Source organism: Pituophis catenifer, unplaced genomic scaffold (genome assembly GCF_029215685.1).
Source record: "Pituophis catenifer annectens isolate HBS135680 unplaced genomic scaffold, rPitCat1.0.hap2 SCAF_1, whole genome shotgun sequence".
Lineage (NCBI taxonomy): Eukaryota > Metazoa > Chordata > Lepidosauria > Squamata > Colubridae > Pituophis > Pituophis catenifer.
This window is the reverse complement of record NW_027256881.1, coordinates 298,861,260-298,876,824: the sequence shown is the minus strand read 5'-3', so window position 1 is coordinate 298,876,824 and position 15,565 is coordinate 298,861,260. Positions and strand designations below refer to the sequence as shown.

Below are 15,565 nucleotides of genomic sequence, written 5' to 3'. Positions count from 1 at the left end.
GTAGTTTATATACGTAAGAAAATAGCCCATTTTCCATGCTACACACAGAAGAGAATTAAGATGTATGCTGCTTCTATTATCCCCTTACAATCATAGTTATTTAAAAAATGGGTTATGTGAACCCTAAGCCTGGTCATCTCAAGATGAGTTGTTTGCTACATTATGTACTCCTGGTAGTTATTTTGAGTAACAGTAGAATATGAGCTGCCTATGATTCAAACTGGCTGAGGATATTCTGGCATTTACTAATAAAGGCCATACTGGATATAACCAGCAGGTAAGAATTTCCAGTTTTTCATCTAATTTGATCTTTGATTTACATTAAAAGCATGTAAATCAACTCCACTACAGCCAGTGATAGGCAGGAGCAATTACAGTATGCAGACAATTCAATGAGTAATTCTGGAAGAAGCAATCACAGGGGTAAATTTAGAGAAACCATTCCCTGTAGATCAAGTGTATGTGTTTGATGAATGTTCATATGTAAAAATAAGACCAAAAGAGAACTGGACCAACATGTTAGGTTTTAATAGCTTAAGACTATTAGTGCTAACAAAAAAGTACTGACTTATTCTGACTGATGGAAGAAGAAAAATAATAAACGGGTGACATTAATATATGTAACAGCAACTAGTAGGCAAACAAAAACATCTTTATTTTCAAACAATGACATTCGGTGTTCAGGGCATCCACGCAGTTCAGCATTTTAAGAAATCTTCTCGGGTATTGACTTAAAACTCTTATCAATGTATTGAGATGATGAAATAATGGGTAACCCCCGATTTGCACTGCTACAGCCAAACTGAGAAGCAAAGTGCTCAGCTACCAGTGTTTAAGAGTGGGATTATCCTCCCACCTCAGGTTTTTTCCGGCTATATGTAACAAATTAAGAGTGCTAGCTGCCGATGTAAACATCCTTTTTTTATATATAAAAAAAGAAATATAAATTGCAAATTGAATTGATCCCTTGATTCTGTCACCCTATAACAGCGAAGCAGATGGTTGGCTGTCAATCTCTTCCATTAAACTTTGGGAAGTCCACCCATCTCGGGTTCCCCCCCCCCTTTTCAATCAACTCAAGGAGGGGAGGGGCGGCAGTCGGAGTTGACGTTCCCCCCCTCCCCACTCTCGGTCGGCCGCGGGACAGTCCTGCAGCTCCCTTTAAATCCAGGCTCTCTCCGCTCTTCTGCCAAAGTGACCCCCAACTCCAGCCCTGCAGGACTACTGTACCCAGCAGGCGCCGAATTATCTGGGACTCCCAAGCACCGCGTAGGAAAAAGGGGTGCGGTTTGGGGTTTGGCTTTCCGCGTGCTGCTTCTCGTTGCAAGTCGGTGTGAGAGCCGAAGGGAAAGGAAGCAGCGGGCGGGGGCTGCGCAAACTTCCACTCCGCTTGAGCTCCGGCCGGGGATGGGCCTTGATCCCAGCCTCCAATATAGCCTCCGGAGAGAAAGCGCAGAGCCAGCCGCCCTGCCGCAGCACCCCGTCGACCTCCGGGAGTTTGGGCGAGGCGGAGCCAAGTCTTCCGCGTGGCTGGCTAGCGGCCGGGAAAGGAAGGGAAGGGAAGGGAGGGGAAGGAGGAGCAGGCTGGCGGGATGATCGGGACGGTCCTCTGTTACGTCCTGCTGCCCCTGTCGCGGCTCCTGCAGGCTTTCCAAGGTAACCGCCTCCCCTCTTCGGGCTCGTGTGTCGTCCGCCGCGCCCCCCCCCCCCCCCCACCTCGCCTCTTCTCCCCGTTCGGGTGAAGCAGGCTGACTGTCCGCTCCCCTCTTAGGGCGGGATGATGGGACAGAGCGTCCAATCAGGCAAGGGCAAGGGCTGCTTGGTTGCCGCTGGCGCCGTCGCCCCGGCGAGGCCTCTCTTCTCATCTGCCAGACTCCTCCGGCCTAAGCTGGGCGGCTGGCCCAACGGCGGCAGGGCGTCCGCCAAGGGTATCCCGCTTGCGCTGCTCGTCTCCGCCCAGCGCTGGGAGCCGGCCTTTCATTGGGCCTCCCCGTCCCGCCTTCCGGCGTGCTGGTGAAGTTTCTCCTCTCGGAGGATCAAAACAGCGGCCGTGACGTTGCTTGTAACTGAGATCCGCAACCAAAACGGGTGCTGGAAATTGTACTGTGGTTTTAGAATCTGTTAAGAAAAGGCTATAATAATGGTCGGAGCAAGAGGAGGATGGGCGCGTGTGAGGAAAAAAAAATAAGGCAGTTGGGCATTGGGGGAAACGGAAACAAGCTTGTTTGGCTAATGGTTAACTTTTACACGGGGCTTTACTTGCATTATTTTCTTGCAACCTTATGAGGTAGAGCAGGTTTGTTTTCCCTGCTAACGCAATTGGAAGGGAGAGAATATAAGAGCAGGAGTTGCCAATGTTTTTAATTTCACAATTATTCATTCAGTTAGGGTTCCCCCCCCCCCCTATCAAAATCTGTGATTTTGATTATCAGAATGCCTTGGACTGCAATGTGTCACATTTCAATTTTCTGGGTGGCCCTAAAAACATTTTGTGGCTGCATTGCCTTCTTGTGAGATATAGAAATGGCCCATTGGTTTTTAAAGTCACTTACTTTGTAATATTCGGGATGGTTTGAGACTGCACTATATCACATTTCAGACCCTCGATCCTGGATAGCATGGCTTAAAACTTTTTGTGTATAACTTTAGTCTGTCTCTTTTAGTCATGTTTACAAAGTAAAATCTTAATTACTTTGTAATTTGGGCCTTTGTTATTACAGTATGTGGTGCCCAGTCAACTAATTTTTGAAATTAATGTCAATTAATTTGCTTTTATTTGACTCAAGGATGGAAAAGTTAGGTTTTTCAGTGAGCGCTTCTTGTTTGCTGACTGATTTCAAATTCAGCTGAATGATAAAATGTTGATGTTGCTAAACCCAAATATTCAAAGTCCTATGTGATAGTTACATACTATGGTGCAAAATTGTTATAGATTCTGGCTCCCTAACTTAATTCCAAATGCAACAACATATTCACCAACACATTTCTTTGTGCTTTCCAAACTTATTGCCCTACTCAATCTTCATTTTTTGTGGATTTTTTTTTAATCTTTCTGGATGAGAAGGATAATACTACACTCAAACATAACCTGCCTTTGCTAAAATGCCTCTGGACTCCATATAGATCCCAGGTACTTTAGAAAATAATAATAAACATCATCTTGTATGAAATAAAATGATGAGTGCAATCCAGGGCCTTCCCATAATGGGTATTTGATTCTTACCACCAGTCAACCACTGACCCTCAAAATCTGAATCTATCTCACTCCCCCAGAGAGGTTGGAAATCCCTGATTTAGAAAACAGTGATTTGCTCTGTGCCAGCATTTGTTGGTGTTTGTGAATTGTTAAAAGCATCATTGCAGTTAATTTTACTACACTTAAGCGAGTTGTTTCTAAAGTGAACATATGTTCATATTTTTGACAGATGCTTTCTTTACCTGTCGAAAGAACGCGGTTCTGCCAAAGAGCACATCTATAGACGGCCTTTCTGCTCCAATCGGTGGGAAGCCGAACTTGGAGGAGAAGCAAGCCCTGCTGCAGCAGTGGCTGGAGAAGGGGGCTGGGGGGGTTTGCACTAATGAGAGGGCTTCAGAACTGGACCAAGTAGCAGCCATTTCGGCTGTGGAGTGGCAAGAAGGCCCAAAGCTACTGATGACAAGCTTAAGCAACTTGATTGTCTCACCACAGTCTAATGGCCAAGGGGAGGAAGAGGAACAGCAGCAGCAGCAGCAGGAGCTGCTGCAAGGGGTCCCCACTGAGGGATCTTCTGAGCTACAGGAATTTGTAGAACCTACTCTGGCAAGCTCACCAACGGAGGGAAAAGAGGATGTGGAAGTCACTGCTCCATGGGCAGCAATACGGACAGAGGGTGATCCTCCAGATGTGGATGCTTCTGTGTCCACAGAAGTGTGGATTGAAGATCCTGCTGTGTTAGCCTGGAGTCCTGCCCAGGAGAATGATGTGATATCAGCCGAGGCAGTAATGTGGCCTTTTGCAGATGCAGGTCAATTTCAGCCACTCCCCCTAGAGATACCTTATCATGGTGAGTACTAAGGCGTTTCATTGTGTGACTTTGACCTTACTGCATAAGAGCGGAGTTACTATGTGACTTGATACTTTCTATAATGTGGGAATATTAGTTATGTTAGATATTGTGGAAACACCTCTCAGTCTTACCTTTGTCTGAAATCCTTCAAAGTATCTGCTAAATGTTCTAAATTCCTTTGATGGTTAGAGATATTACACACTGTGAGTGCCAATAAGGACAAAAATATGTAAAATAACTAGTACAAATAATGCGTACTAATTTAATCTACTGCATTACTTATGTTTTAACATTTTTTATGGGATTGTTGCATTGTTTTATTCTTTGTTGTAAGCCACCCAGAGGCCCTTGGGAGTTGGGCGGCATAGAAATGCGACTGAATGAATGAATGAATGAATGAATGAATGAATGAATGAATGAATGTATGTATGTTCAAGAAGAATATCCAGTTACAATGTATAGGCAGGAACTTTTCAAATAATTGCCTTCAGACTGGAATGGCAAAATAACATTTTTAGGGAGTACAGTCACCCTTATAGAATAAATTTCCAGAATCCATTTCAGAGAGGTATCCAGAGGCTACTTTGGTATTTCTGAATATATTGCCCAAATGCTCGCTTCTGAATATTTTTAATTTTGGAATAAAAGCTGGTCTGTCACGCTAAAAATGTAGTTGTGGATTATAACATATTTGTTTGCAGAATGCTGTTGTGTTAGTAAAGGAAAGCTCTCTTATCCTCTGGAAGAAACAGAATTATTCAGTTGTATAGCAAAAGTTTATTTAGGTTAAATACAGAGGTAGCCTTAATGTTATGTCTAGTTTTGCTCTGTAGGTCAAATTAGATGATAGGTGATGTTACATCAGAACATTGTACTGCATTTAACTTTTTTTAAAAAGCTTTTTAAATGAAATAATTATAAGAGATTGACACTGTTGTCTTGAAAAATAAAAGTTTATACCTCTCCCCTCAAGTTTTTGGTGGTTCACGGCACATGAGCTAGGTTTAGGACATCATGTGTACCTTTCCAAATTTATCATACAAATGCAGTATGCAGGCTACTTATGGCTGGAACAGACAAAAAATATAGCCATAAATACATTCAGTGAAAACCCTAGCTATAATTTTATTTTTTATGAATGTATTTTATCAATTTAATGCCCCTTCCCCATCTGACAACAACTCTGGATGGCTAACAGAATTGTAGTCTTTATCATGCATTCAGGTGATATTCTAACTCAAAACAAGTCGGAGGCACATGAGTTGCTCAGGATGAAAAGTCAAAAGGTGCATTTGTATTAAACTAGCCTTTATGACTTAGTAATTTATCTTATAGCACAGGCTCAGATTCTAGTTAAAGTTCCCTCAAATTGCTTTTTGCTCTGAAGGACAACAGAGTTTCAACCACAAACGGACATTTCCAGCATAGAGCCAAACTATGTCTTGCACTTTTTGCTTTTGTACAGAGATTCTGTGGAGAGACTGGGAAGATATCTCTGCCAGTAACCCAGAGCTGAATCCAGAGAGTGGGTCTCTGTTTGAATTCAGAGTAATGTCTTACAACATTCTGGCCCAGGACCTGATTGAGCAGTGCCCACATCTTTACATGCATTGCCATCCGGATACCCTAAACTGGAGCTATCGTCTTGCAAATCTCTTACAGGAGATCCAGCACTGGGATCCTGATGTGAGTATAATTTGGCGGCTTTGCTGTATTTGAGTATAAAGGTAGTCCTCAGGTTATTAACAACAATTGGAATCAGGATTGCTGTCACTAAGTGATGCAGACATAAAGCATGATGTCACATGATTGCATTACTTAGCAATAACAATCCCAGCAGTGCCACACAGGTCATTAAGCAGGAGACACAAGAATCCCAGGTAAAGAGTGCATGGGTGCCACAGGGAGATCAGGTAGGTCATGGGACACGCAGTGCAGGCTGTATACAAGTGCAAGAAGGCTGGAGGGGATGGACGGTGTGGCCTAGTGTGAGGCAAGATGGCCAGGGGATGGATGGCGTGACAAGTTGTGAGTGCAGGAAGACTGGGATGGCACAGCAGGACACAAATGGAGGAAGGCCAGGGGCTGGAGGATGCAGCAGGGCGCAAGCATAGGAATGCTGATAGGACTTACCAGAGTGACTTGCAACGTTACTTGCAGGCTTCCCCGTTGATTTTACTTGTGGGAAGCTGGCAGAGATGGTCACAAATGGTAATCACATGATCGCAGGACACTGCAACTATCATAAGTGCAAGCAAGCTGTTTCCCACGTGCCCAAATTGCGATGATGTGACCACAGGGACACTACAATGGCTGGAACTTGGAGGATTCAGCGCTGCCTACACTTTGAACGGTTGCAGAATGAGTGTCAGCATGTGAGGACTACCTGCATTTATTTACATTGGTACAAAGAGGAAGTAGCGGAAATGCAAGGCCCATTATGCCTTGCCTTATAATTAAACTTCAGATTATTCCTCACTCACAGTCTGCGTTTCACTTGTCTTTAAGCCTATCTTTTCTGAATAATTAGGAGTCAGCTTTTGAGGGGGAGTGAACTATTTAGACTTTGAGCTAATACCATTCTGTCAGCCTTACCAGGTAGATGGAAAACACAACTAGATAAACTAATTCTACTATATTGTAAAGCTACAATAATAGAATCATAAAAGTCTGAAAGTACATTTCTCTCACTGTCATCTTTATAGCCTGGTATCTTAGGGAGGATCCCTTCTAAGCCTCTTGCTCCATCCATTATGCACCTCTGGACTGGGCTGTGTCTTACCTGACAGTTCCTTAGCCAGCACCTCTTCACCATGCCATCCATTCCCACGTACCATTGCATATTCATAACTGTGGCCATTCTGTTGAATCTTAGGCTTCTTTAACACTTTTCTCTTTCTCTGTTTTTCACTTGAATATACAATTGTGTACAATTTCAAAATCTGCTAGGCAGGTGGTCCTCCCTTAACAACCCCTTGTTTAATTACCATTCAAATTCGTGACAGTGCTGAACAAATTGGTAGTTACGACTGATCCTTGAATTTCTGGCCATCCTGTGATTGTCATTTGTGACCTCCTTACTGGCTTCTGACATACAAGTCAGTGGAGAAGCTAATAATAAGTTGCAAATGGTGATCCCATGACATCCTTACTTAAAGTCAGTGTGGGATTCACTCAACAGCAACCAGAAGGATTTCCACTACTAAGTGGTGCAGTCAAGTGGCATCTTGCTTTTCAACCTCAACGCTTTCCGTCAATTCCAGTCCCAATTCTCATAGTTAACCAAGGAATATCTGTATTTTTCCTTCTATGGCAAATGTAATTAGTGAGGGTAATAAATTTGGGAGAAGTGAAATGTATTTAGTGTAAAATAATTTACTTCTTCTGTCTTAGAAAGCTGTGACATAACTTATTATAGTTATTTTCTTCTAGATTCTCTGTCTCCAAGAAGTTCAAGAGAATCATTATTGGGAGCAGTTGGAGCCAACACTGATGATGATGGGTAAAACTTCCTTCTTATAGTCAGCTTATCTCAAGAATATGCTTCTTGATGCTTCAACCAGGATCAGTAAAAATGCCTCCTGCCCAATATTTAACAGCCATCGATGTTTTGGGATGGTTGGCTTTACTTTGATAGCAGACATGGTTTGGGGAAGCTTGGAGCTTCATGGATACCTTTGAAGCTCCAATGCATATCAGGCTTTGGATGGGAGGGTGTACTGAGCTTTGTTTGGCTTCTCCTTTCCCATGAATTACTTTCTGAATTGAGTTGAACCAAGATGAGCAGTGGCTTCTTCATCTCAAAGATCAAACTAGACATAAGAGGCATATGTAACAAGAAGCTTTTGTCATTTGGCCAGGCTTTACCTGTATCTACAAGCGGCGGACAGGAAGAAAGACAGATGGTTGTGCAATCTGTTACAAGCAGAATAAGTTCCAACTGATCAGTGCTAGCCCCGTTGAATACTTCCGGCCCGGTTTGGATATCCTCAGCAGGGACAATGTAGGCCTGGTGCTACTACTGCAGCCCTTATTAACAGAAAACCTGGGAGACAAGGCAATCAGCCCTTTGTGTGTGGCAAACACTCATGTATTGTACAGTCCCCGTCGGGGAGACATCAAACTGGCCCAGATGGCTCTGCTCTTGGCAGAGATTGACAAAACCGCAAAACTGGCTGATGGCAGTTACTGCCCCGTCATCTTATGTGGGGACCTGAACTCTGTGCCGGACTCCCCGCTATATAAGTTCATCCGGAATGGCCAGTTGTACTATCATGGAATGCCAGCCTGGAAGGTAAGCAAAAGAAAGAGACCAGGTAGTCTTGGTTTAGCTCTTAGTTTTATGGTTTCCAGCACCTCCTGAGAATCTTGCTTGCTTTTCTCTCCACCACAGCACTTTTTCAGGCTTAGTTCATTTATTTAGAATTTTAGAATAACAAGAGTTGGAAGGGACCTTGGATGTCTTCTAGTCCAACCCCCTGCTTAGGCAGGAAACCCTACACCACTTCAGACAAATGGTTATCCAATCTCTTCTTAAAAACTTCCAGTGTTAGAGCGAGGTCATTTAAACTGACCTGGTTACTGTAGAAGCCATCTGTAATCATGTTGTGGCAGAAAGTGCTATTTTCTATTAATAGCCAGCCAGATATTAAAATATTGGGATGCTGCTGTGGCAGAAATTGACTTTAACTATTAATTGACTATGCAGCCTCCCTCCCCTTTGTCAGTCCTCTTACGCCTACCAAGCTACTGCTGGGAAGTGGGGTAAAAGTACAGTTCCTCTCTGCAGGGTAAAAGAGAAATCTGTTGCTTGAGAGAATTATGGCCATGATTTGACATGTGTTCCTCATGGCTGAAAGGTTGCCTTTTACAAAATAATAAGTAATTAAACTAGAATATATATATATTTTCTCTGTTCTTTCTCGTAGTAGTTACTAATTTGCTTGTTAATGCAAATGCATCCCTAGTATTCTTGCATTTATATTTTAGATCAGTATTTTTCAACTTTGACAACTTTAAGATGTGTGGACTTCAACCCCCAGAATTTCCCACTCAGCCTGGGAATTGAAATCCACACAGTTTTATGGTTGACAAACACTGTTTTAGATAATGGGTTTTTGCTTTCTGATTTTCACATGGTTATTCTAGATTTTTGGATTATTTTCCTCAAAATATTTGGTGGGTATTTGTGTTCTGTTCTTTTCTTCTTCTTCTTTTCTTTGGCCTGCACAGGTGTCTGGACAGGAGGAATTCTGTCAGAACCCACACCAGCGGAAATTGCTGTTTCCTCTGTGGCCTGGCTGCCTGGGTATAACAGATGACTGCCAGTATATCACTCTTTGTCAAAGCAAGAAGTCAGGTGAATCTCATGGTAAAATTGAAATTGTAGGTCTTGTACTTTTCAGTATTGTATGTTCAGAAAGGGATGTCTTCAGTGTGAGTCCTCAGAATGACAGCTTTTCAGTCTCTGGGGTTCAATAATTTGTTTAAAGCATTATTTACCTACATTCACACACACTATTCAATGACAGTTGTAAATTCACTGAGTAAACAGGCTCATTGGTGATGTGGGAATGAACAATTAATGACTTTGCAGGGTTGAAGAAAGGGTTCAATGTTTTGTTTGTTTTTTGAATTCTTACTATTTGAAATTGTATCTGCATGGGGGCATTGAAGCTTCATTTTAACAACTATCAGCTGGAAATTAGATTACAAATGACAAGTCTGAACACACCATAGCCATTCTAATTTTTTTGGCTGGCGGTTCTGATTTTTATCTGCAGACAGACTTAAATACAGTCGTGACTTCCTGCTTCAGTTCCGTTACTGTGATGTTGCCTGTGAGCGACCTGCAGACTTGATCCTGTTGGAAGGTGTGACAGATGCCGTGCCAGGTATTCAAGATTCTTCTGTGTTTTTACCTCTTTCAGCAATTTTTTAATGTTTAACAAGATGCTGCAGAAGGGCTTTGTAAGTGGGGTTAAAGTAGCCTTTCCCAAAGTAGTGATGGGAGTATTGGATTTTATATTCCATAATTCCTGGGCATTGCATTATTGCCTCTGCTTGGTGATGTAAATAGTGTGAGAATCCATATTGGGAAACCCCAGTAGGGAAATATATCCTGCATGGTTTTGTTTGATTTTCATAGTAATCAGAAGAGCACCAATGAGTTCTGCAGACTGTGGGTTGCTTTGGAATAATTCATTGAGGTAATAAATTGACCCTTCATGTTTTATGATTAAATCTGTGGTTATGCCCTATGAAGTTGAAGCTGGGAAGAAATTACTGTATAAAAAGGAATCAGAATGCTGTTCCCCAATGAGATAACTTTCTGAAAACTGAACACAACAGGATCAAATTTGATTTGAATGGAGAAACTGGCAGAATTTTAAAATGTGCTGCAACTGGCCAGGGATTATGGGAAGAAAAAAAAATATCCCATTGCATCCACATGGGAAAAACAGTTGGGCATTAATTTGGAATGCTGCGACTCTTCCATTCTAAGCATTCTTGATCACATGACTTAGTGTGCTGCCTGCCTTGTGGGTCTCAGTGCCCATAGACACAACATAAGAAGAGGGCAGAAAAACACACCCAGAGAGGATGAATAGGCACCTTGACCTGATTAGATCTATACAGAGACATACATGCAGGCAACATGTATGCATGCAACTTGATTAATGCCTGGGGGGAAAGTGCAAGTGTGCACACATGCACCTCTCACAGATGCAAATGCTACTTCATTACACAGAAGAAAATGGAGGCACTTTCTGTGGCCATATCTAATGGTTGGGAAGAATTCCTGAAGCCATTGCTGTTTGCTCCCAATGTTTTGTTTCAGGTCTGAATCGTATCTATTACTTTAAAAATGCTGATGTTATTTCTTTCTTGGGCCTTAATTTCTGTGTTCTGTTTCATGCCTGCACAAATGTTAGAATGCAGCCACAGCAGAATCAAAGTAGGCAAACCCATTTTTAACTTGATACATGTTGGTGCTTGGATTTATTCAGAAACTTGTGGAAGTTTTTCCAGACTGTTGTACAAAAAGATGGTAATTTTCATAGAATATTGAAACTAAGCTCTTGAGTTTTGGCATTTAGTGTATAGGATGTTTAGGGCAGCTGGTTTTGTTATGTCTGTTGAAGTCAAATACTTCAAACTGACTGGTGTGTTTGATCAAGTGTTTTGCTTTTGTTTTGCTGCACTGCAGACCGTCCTGCCTATTGGCCTAAAGACCTCATTGTAGAGAACAACTCTGATCCAGAACTGGTTTGTTCAAGGTAATATGTATGCTGGGTTGGGATTTTGAGAGTCGGGGGCTATCAGATTGGGGAAGGCTGCAATAAAAAAATGAAAGAATGCTTTTCAGAGTGAGGTTAAGGCAGACATTTTGTCAACAGTCTCTGAATATATAACTAAAGGAAGGCTAAGAAAGTGAAGAATCTCTTGATCACATGATTCAGAGCAGAGTGTGTATATTGAAATTACAGGTAGTCCTCCACTGACGACCACAATTGAGCCCAGAATTTATGTTGCTAAGTGAGAAATTCGTTAAGTGAGTTTTACCCCATTTTATACATGTTCTTTGTTAAATAAATCACTGCAGTTGTTAAACTAGTAACCCAGTTGTTAAGTGAATCGAATTGACTTTGCTTCTCAGAAGGTCACCAAAGGTGACCATATGACTCCGGGACGCTGCAACCGTCATAAATGTGAGTCAGTTGTCAAGCATCCAAATGTAAATCACGTGACCATGGGGATGCTGCAACAATTGCAATATGAAAAATGGTCATAAGCTATTTTTTTTCAGTGCTGTTGTAACTTTGGTCATTAAATAAACTGTTGTAAGTCGATGACTACCTGTAACAAGATTTTCTGCAACAAGGTACTCCTTCATGTTGCTTTTGAATGTGATATTAATAAGGTTCCAGATAATTTTTTAGTTTGAGGATTGTTATAAATATTCTCAGTTTCCCTTTTGACATTTGTTATTTTTGAACAGTTAGCAACATTTGGCATTATGGCTAAGCCTAAGGAAATGTGCCCTTCATCTTCAGAGCATTTTCCATCACAATCTAATCCTGGGGCAAAGTTCATAGAATTGCTTTGGTTGATGATGCCACATTAGAGCCCTTTCCCAAAATGCTCCCCTGGAACAGTCTGCAACTTTGCATTTGTGGATGGAAATGCTGCAATATATTATATTTGTCCTTTGCACGGTTTCTTAGACTGTAATTAGCCTGAAAACAACATGAGCATTCAACGGTTAAAAAAAGGCGACTGGAAATGGGGGTGTTGCCTGAACATCACTTGCATTTCCTTCTCACAAAGCTTCAAATAATTGATTTTGTTGGGAGTGCAGAAAGAGAGAAAAAAGATAGACCTCTTTTTCATAAGCTGTGTCCCAGATAATCATCAGTTCTTAGCATACAACTTTTATTTGAGTAAATTTCTGAAGCACGGTGATAGTGAATGCTGGCTTAGTTTGCTTTTTTTGCTTCCAGTTCTGTTGTTAAATGTCATCTGCCCCCTCTTCCGTTTTGGGGGTGGAATTTCTTTCCTGGGTACAGGTATCCAGGCAGTATTCACCATTGCCTCAACCTGACCTCAGTTTACAACCATTTCCTGCCCGAGAGAGGTTGCCAAGAGATTACAACCATGCCAATGGGAGTGGGAGCCACTGTGGATTATATCTTTTACTCAGCAATGCCAATCAAGAATGATCAAGAAGAATGTGAGTAGGCATCTTTCTTTCAGCAAGCATATGTATTTTCTGATAATTTTTGTTAATTCAGTGGGCCATTGAATGTATCAGTTTATGTAGGCACCTGTTCTGTAATTTCAGCTTTAAAACAATGGTCCAGATTGTGTATCTTTTTTTTTTTTGCTTCTTATGGCTTTTCTTTAATGATTGTCAGACATGTTGGGGGGGGGGAGTCAAAATTATATGAACCTCTATTTATGCAATGGAGGTTTCTCCTTCTCTCTTTTCCCAAATCCATAAGAGATGAAGAATTTACTGGTGCAAATGCTGTGAGACGAAGTGAGAGAACTTCATGAGGAAAGAGAAATTGTCCAGCCCTCTGTAAAGAAACTGATCTTCCTACAGAAATGGATATTTGTTCCATGTCAAATACAGCCTTTCCTTAATTTATTCTGAGAAGAAATATTGACGATTATTTCTGAGCAAGGACTTGCTCATTCTTCCATTCATTTGGGGTTTAACTTGACGAGCGAGTTGAAAACAGAGTTTAAACTTAGCAGCATGGAAGCCAAGAAATTGACACACATATACAGCAGCAAGACTGGAAAGTGATTCTTATTTTGTTCTTTAAATTCTTTAAATTTAATTCTTTAAATTGTGTAATTTCCCTCATTTGTTTCACTGCTCACATTCTTCTGAATGCTGAAAATGAGTTATATGGACATTTGAGAACTTGCCATTGACACATGATCATGTCACATTTACAAATAATGTAGAAAAGGATATCAAGGGTCCTGGTGAATGTCTGGACTTAGAAATGTATCTATTGTAAACATTTCTTACATTGCTGTGACTGTTATTTGTATCTCTATCTGCATTTCATTTACCTTCTGATTGCCTCGTTACAGCTTTACTTTGTGGGGCCCTGTTTATATTTCCCATCCTGTTTTGTATTTAGATCGCAGGATGTACCAAGATGGAGCCCTAAAACTGCTTGGCCGGCTCTCCCTTCTCTCTGAAGACATCCTTTGGTCAGCAAATGGCTTGCCAAATCCTTTCTGTTCATCTGATCATCTTTGTCTGCTGGCCAGTTTTGGGCTAGAGATTTCTGACTTCTAATCATGTGCCAGATCTTCAAGACTCTCTTAGAGTTGGCCGGAATGGGAAAATCATGCCACTGAAGTTTGCATCAGCGAGCGAAAAGAAAAAAAGGATCTTCCCCACCCTCCCCACTTCCCTATTTTTGAGATGTCCTTGTTCTTTTCTCCCTTTTTACATGAGGAAATAATGATTTGGTTTACTCTAGAATTCTGCAATCCTAGTCTGAGCTTCACTGCCACTTTATGTCCGCCTATAATCTGGCTACTGTACCATCTTAAAGGGCATCCTGCCATCCAATTGGCAGCTTTGTCTGTTTGTTCTTCCTCTGGTTTGAAAGTATGCTCACTCACCATGTTAGCAGGGCGTGTCACGGAGCATCACAAAAATCTGAACGGAGTCTTCATGTAATGTGGGCTACACACAGACACACATATACACACATACACTTGCTTTGTGCTGCAGGCAGCAAGGAATCTCTATATTGTTCACTATTGCACTCAAACCAGAGTGACAGTGGTAGAGTGATTTTAACTTTTTGAGAGCTGGTGAGCTATTGCTTCCAATGAACCTGTTTCCACAGGTAAAATGCTTGTTGATTGGCGTGTCCCTCTTGTCTGTTTGGTAATGGAATTAATTCAGCTGGCATCCCCTGACTACACAGTTACTTTTCCATAAAGATTTTCCTGGCAATTTTGTTTGCATGTCAACAAAGCTTCTTGAAAACTACTCTTTAGATTAAAAATTAATTTTATTGTCTGTTCTGAGAACACTGCATTTTATTATCAGGTTCTTCAAGAAGCTTTTTACACACTGATTCACTACTTTGGGATGCTTTTTGCTGTCTCTGCAACTAGAGTTGCAAATAAGGACTGCCAAAACTAACAGAAAATGACAGATGCTTTAAAAAAAAATTGGAAGCCACGTTGTTGGGAACTCTAAGTGGGCCTGACAGTTGCTGCTCATTTTTTAAAAAAACATATTAACAGAATGTTAAATGAATATGTGATTCGGAATAATGGTTGGTCTGTAAATAACTCCCATTCTTGATATATAGAAAATTTATTATGGTATGCACAGGCTGTGCGCCACATTGTATTGGGAAAAATGCATTGGGAGCTTTCCGTATTTTAAATGTTTTCTTAAATTTGAAAGAAAAATAAATACTTTTTTCTAATTTCAGAAAAGTTGTAAATTCAGTCGGTTGAGTCTAGAAAAAGAGTGAACTGAAGCCCTTTTCGTGTGAGGCTTTGGTAATGCCCTCTCGTGGATGTTGTGGGCTACACTTAGAATGTGTTGCTCAACAAAGATGCTAGAAAAGATGAATACTGGACCTCCCTAATTTTCAGATTCTTTCTCTTACAGGAGCACATAGAAAGAAAATTAGTCTCTGCAGATAAATTTCTGAGTGATTATAAGAGTCTTATTTCTAACTTAAGTTTTTCAGTTGGAAAAAGTATTGTTCATTATAGCAATATCACTTAGACTTTTATACCACTTTACAGTGCTTTATAGCCCTCTCTTAAGCGGTTGACAGAGTCATCATATTGCCCCCTACAATCTGGGTCCTCATTTTACCAACCTCGGAAGGATGGAAGGCTGAGTCAACCTTCAGCCTGGTGAGATTTGAACTGCCAAATTGCAGGCAGCTGGCAGTCAGCAGAAGTAGCCTGCAGTACTGCACTCTAACTACTGTGCCATTGAGGCTCATATATTA

At 41.3% G+C, this 15,565-nt stretch overlaps 1 protein-coding gene across 2 annotated transcripts; it reads left to right on the top strand.

Moving 5' to 3' along the window:
• Window positions 1-1,592: 1,592 nt before the first annotated feature.
• ANGEL1 (angel homolog 1) lies at window positions 1,593-15,016 on the top strand. Of its 2 annotated transcripts, none has more exons than XM_070931423.1 (10): window positions 1,593-1,656; window positions 3,426-4,043; window positions 5,512-5,732; window positions 7,479-7,548; window positions 7,907-8,340; window positions 9,279-9,405; window positions 9,830-9,940; window positions 11,257-11,326; window positions 12,617-12,780; window positions 13,709-15,016. In XM_070931423.1, exons 1-10 carry the CDS (start codon window positions 1,593-1,595, stop codon window positions 13,867-13,869), a joined length of 2,040 nt encoding a protein of 679 aa, XP_070787524.1. In that variant the 3' UTR covers window positions 13,870-15,016. The 2 variants fall into 2 exon arrangements, with proteins under 2 accessions (XP_070787524.1, XP_070787523.1); XM_070931422.1 differs by having other exon boundaries at window positions 9,279-9,417.
• Window positions 15,017-15,565: the final 549 nt, after the last annotated feature.

Excerpts from the sequence above, each read along its gene's own strand:
- ANGEL1 (XM_070931422.1), top strand. The coding sequence starts at position 1,593 with ATGATCGGGACGGTCCTCTGTTACGTCCTGCTGCCCCTGTCGCGGCTC. Across the intron at positions 1,657-3,425 it reads GCTCCTGCAGGCTTTCCAAG|ATGCTTTCTTTACCTGTCGA; the intron begins GTAACCGCCTCC and ends TATTTTTGACAG. Across the intron at positions 8,341-9,278 it reads ATGGAATGCCAGCCTGGAAG|GTGTCTGGACAGGAGGAATT; the intron begins GTAAGCAAAAGA and ends TGGCCTGCACAG.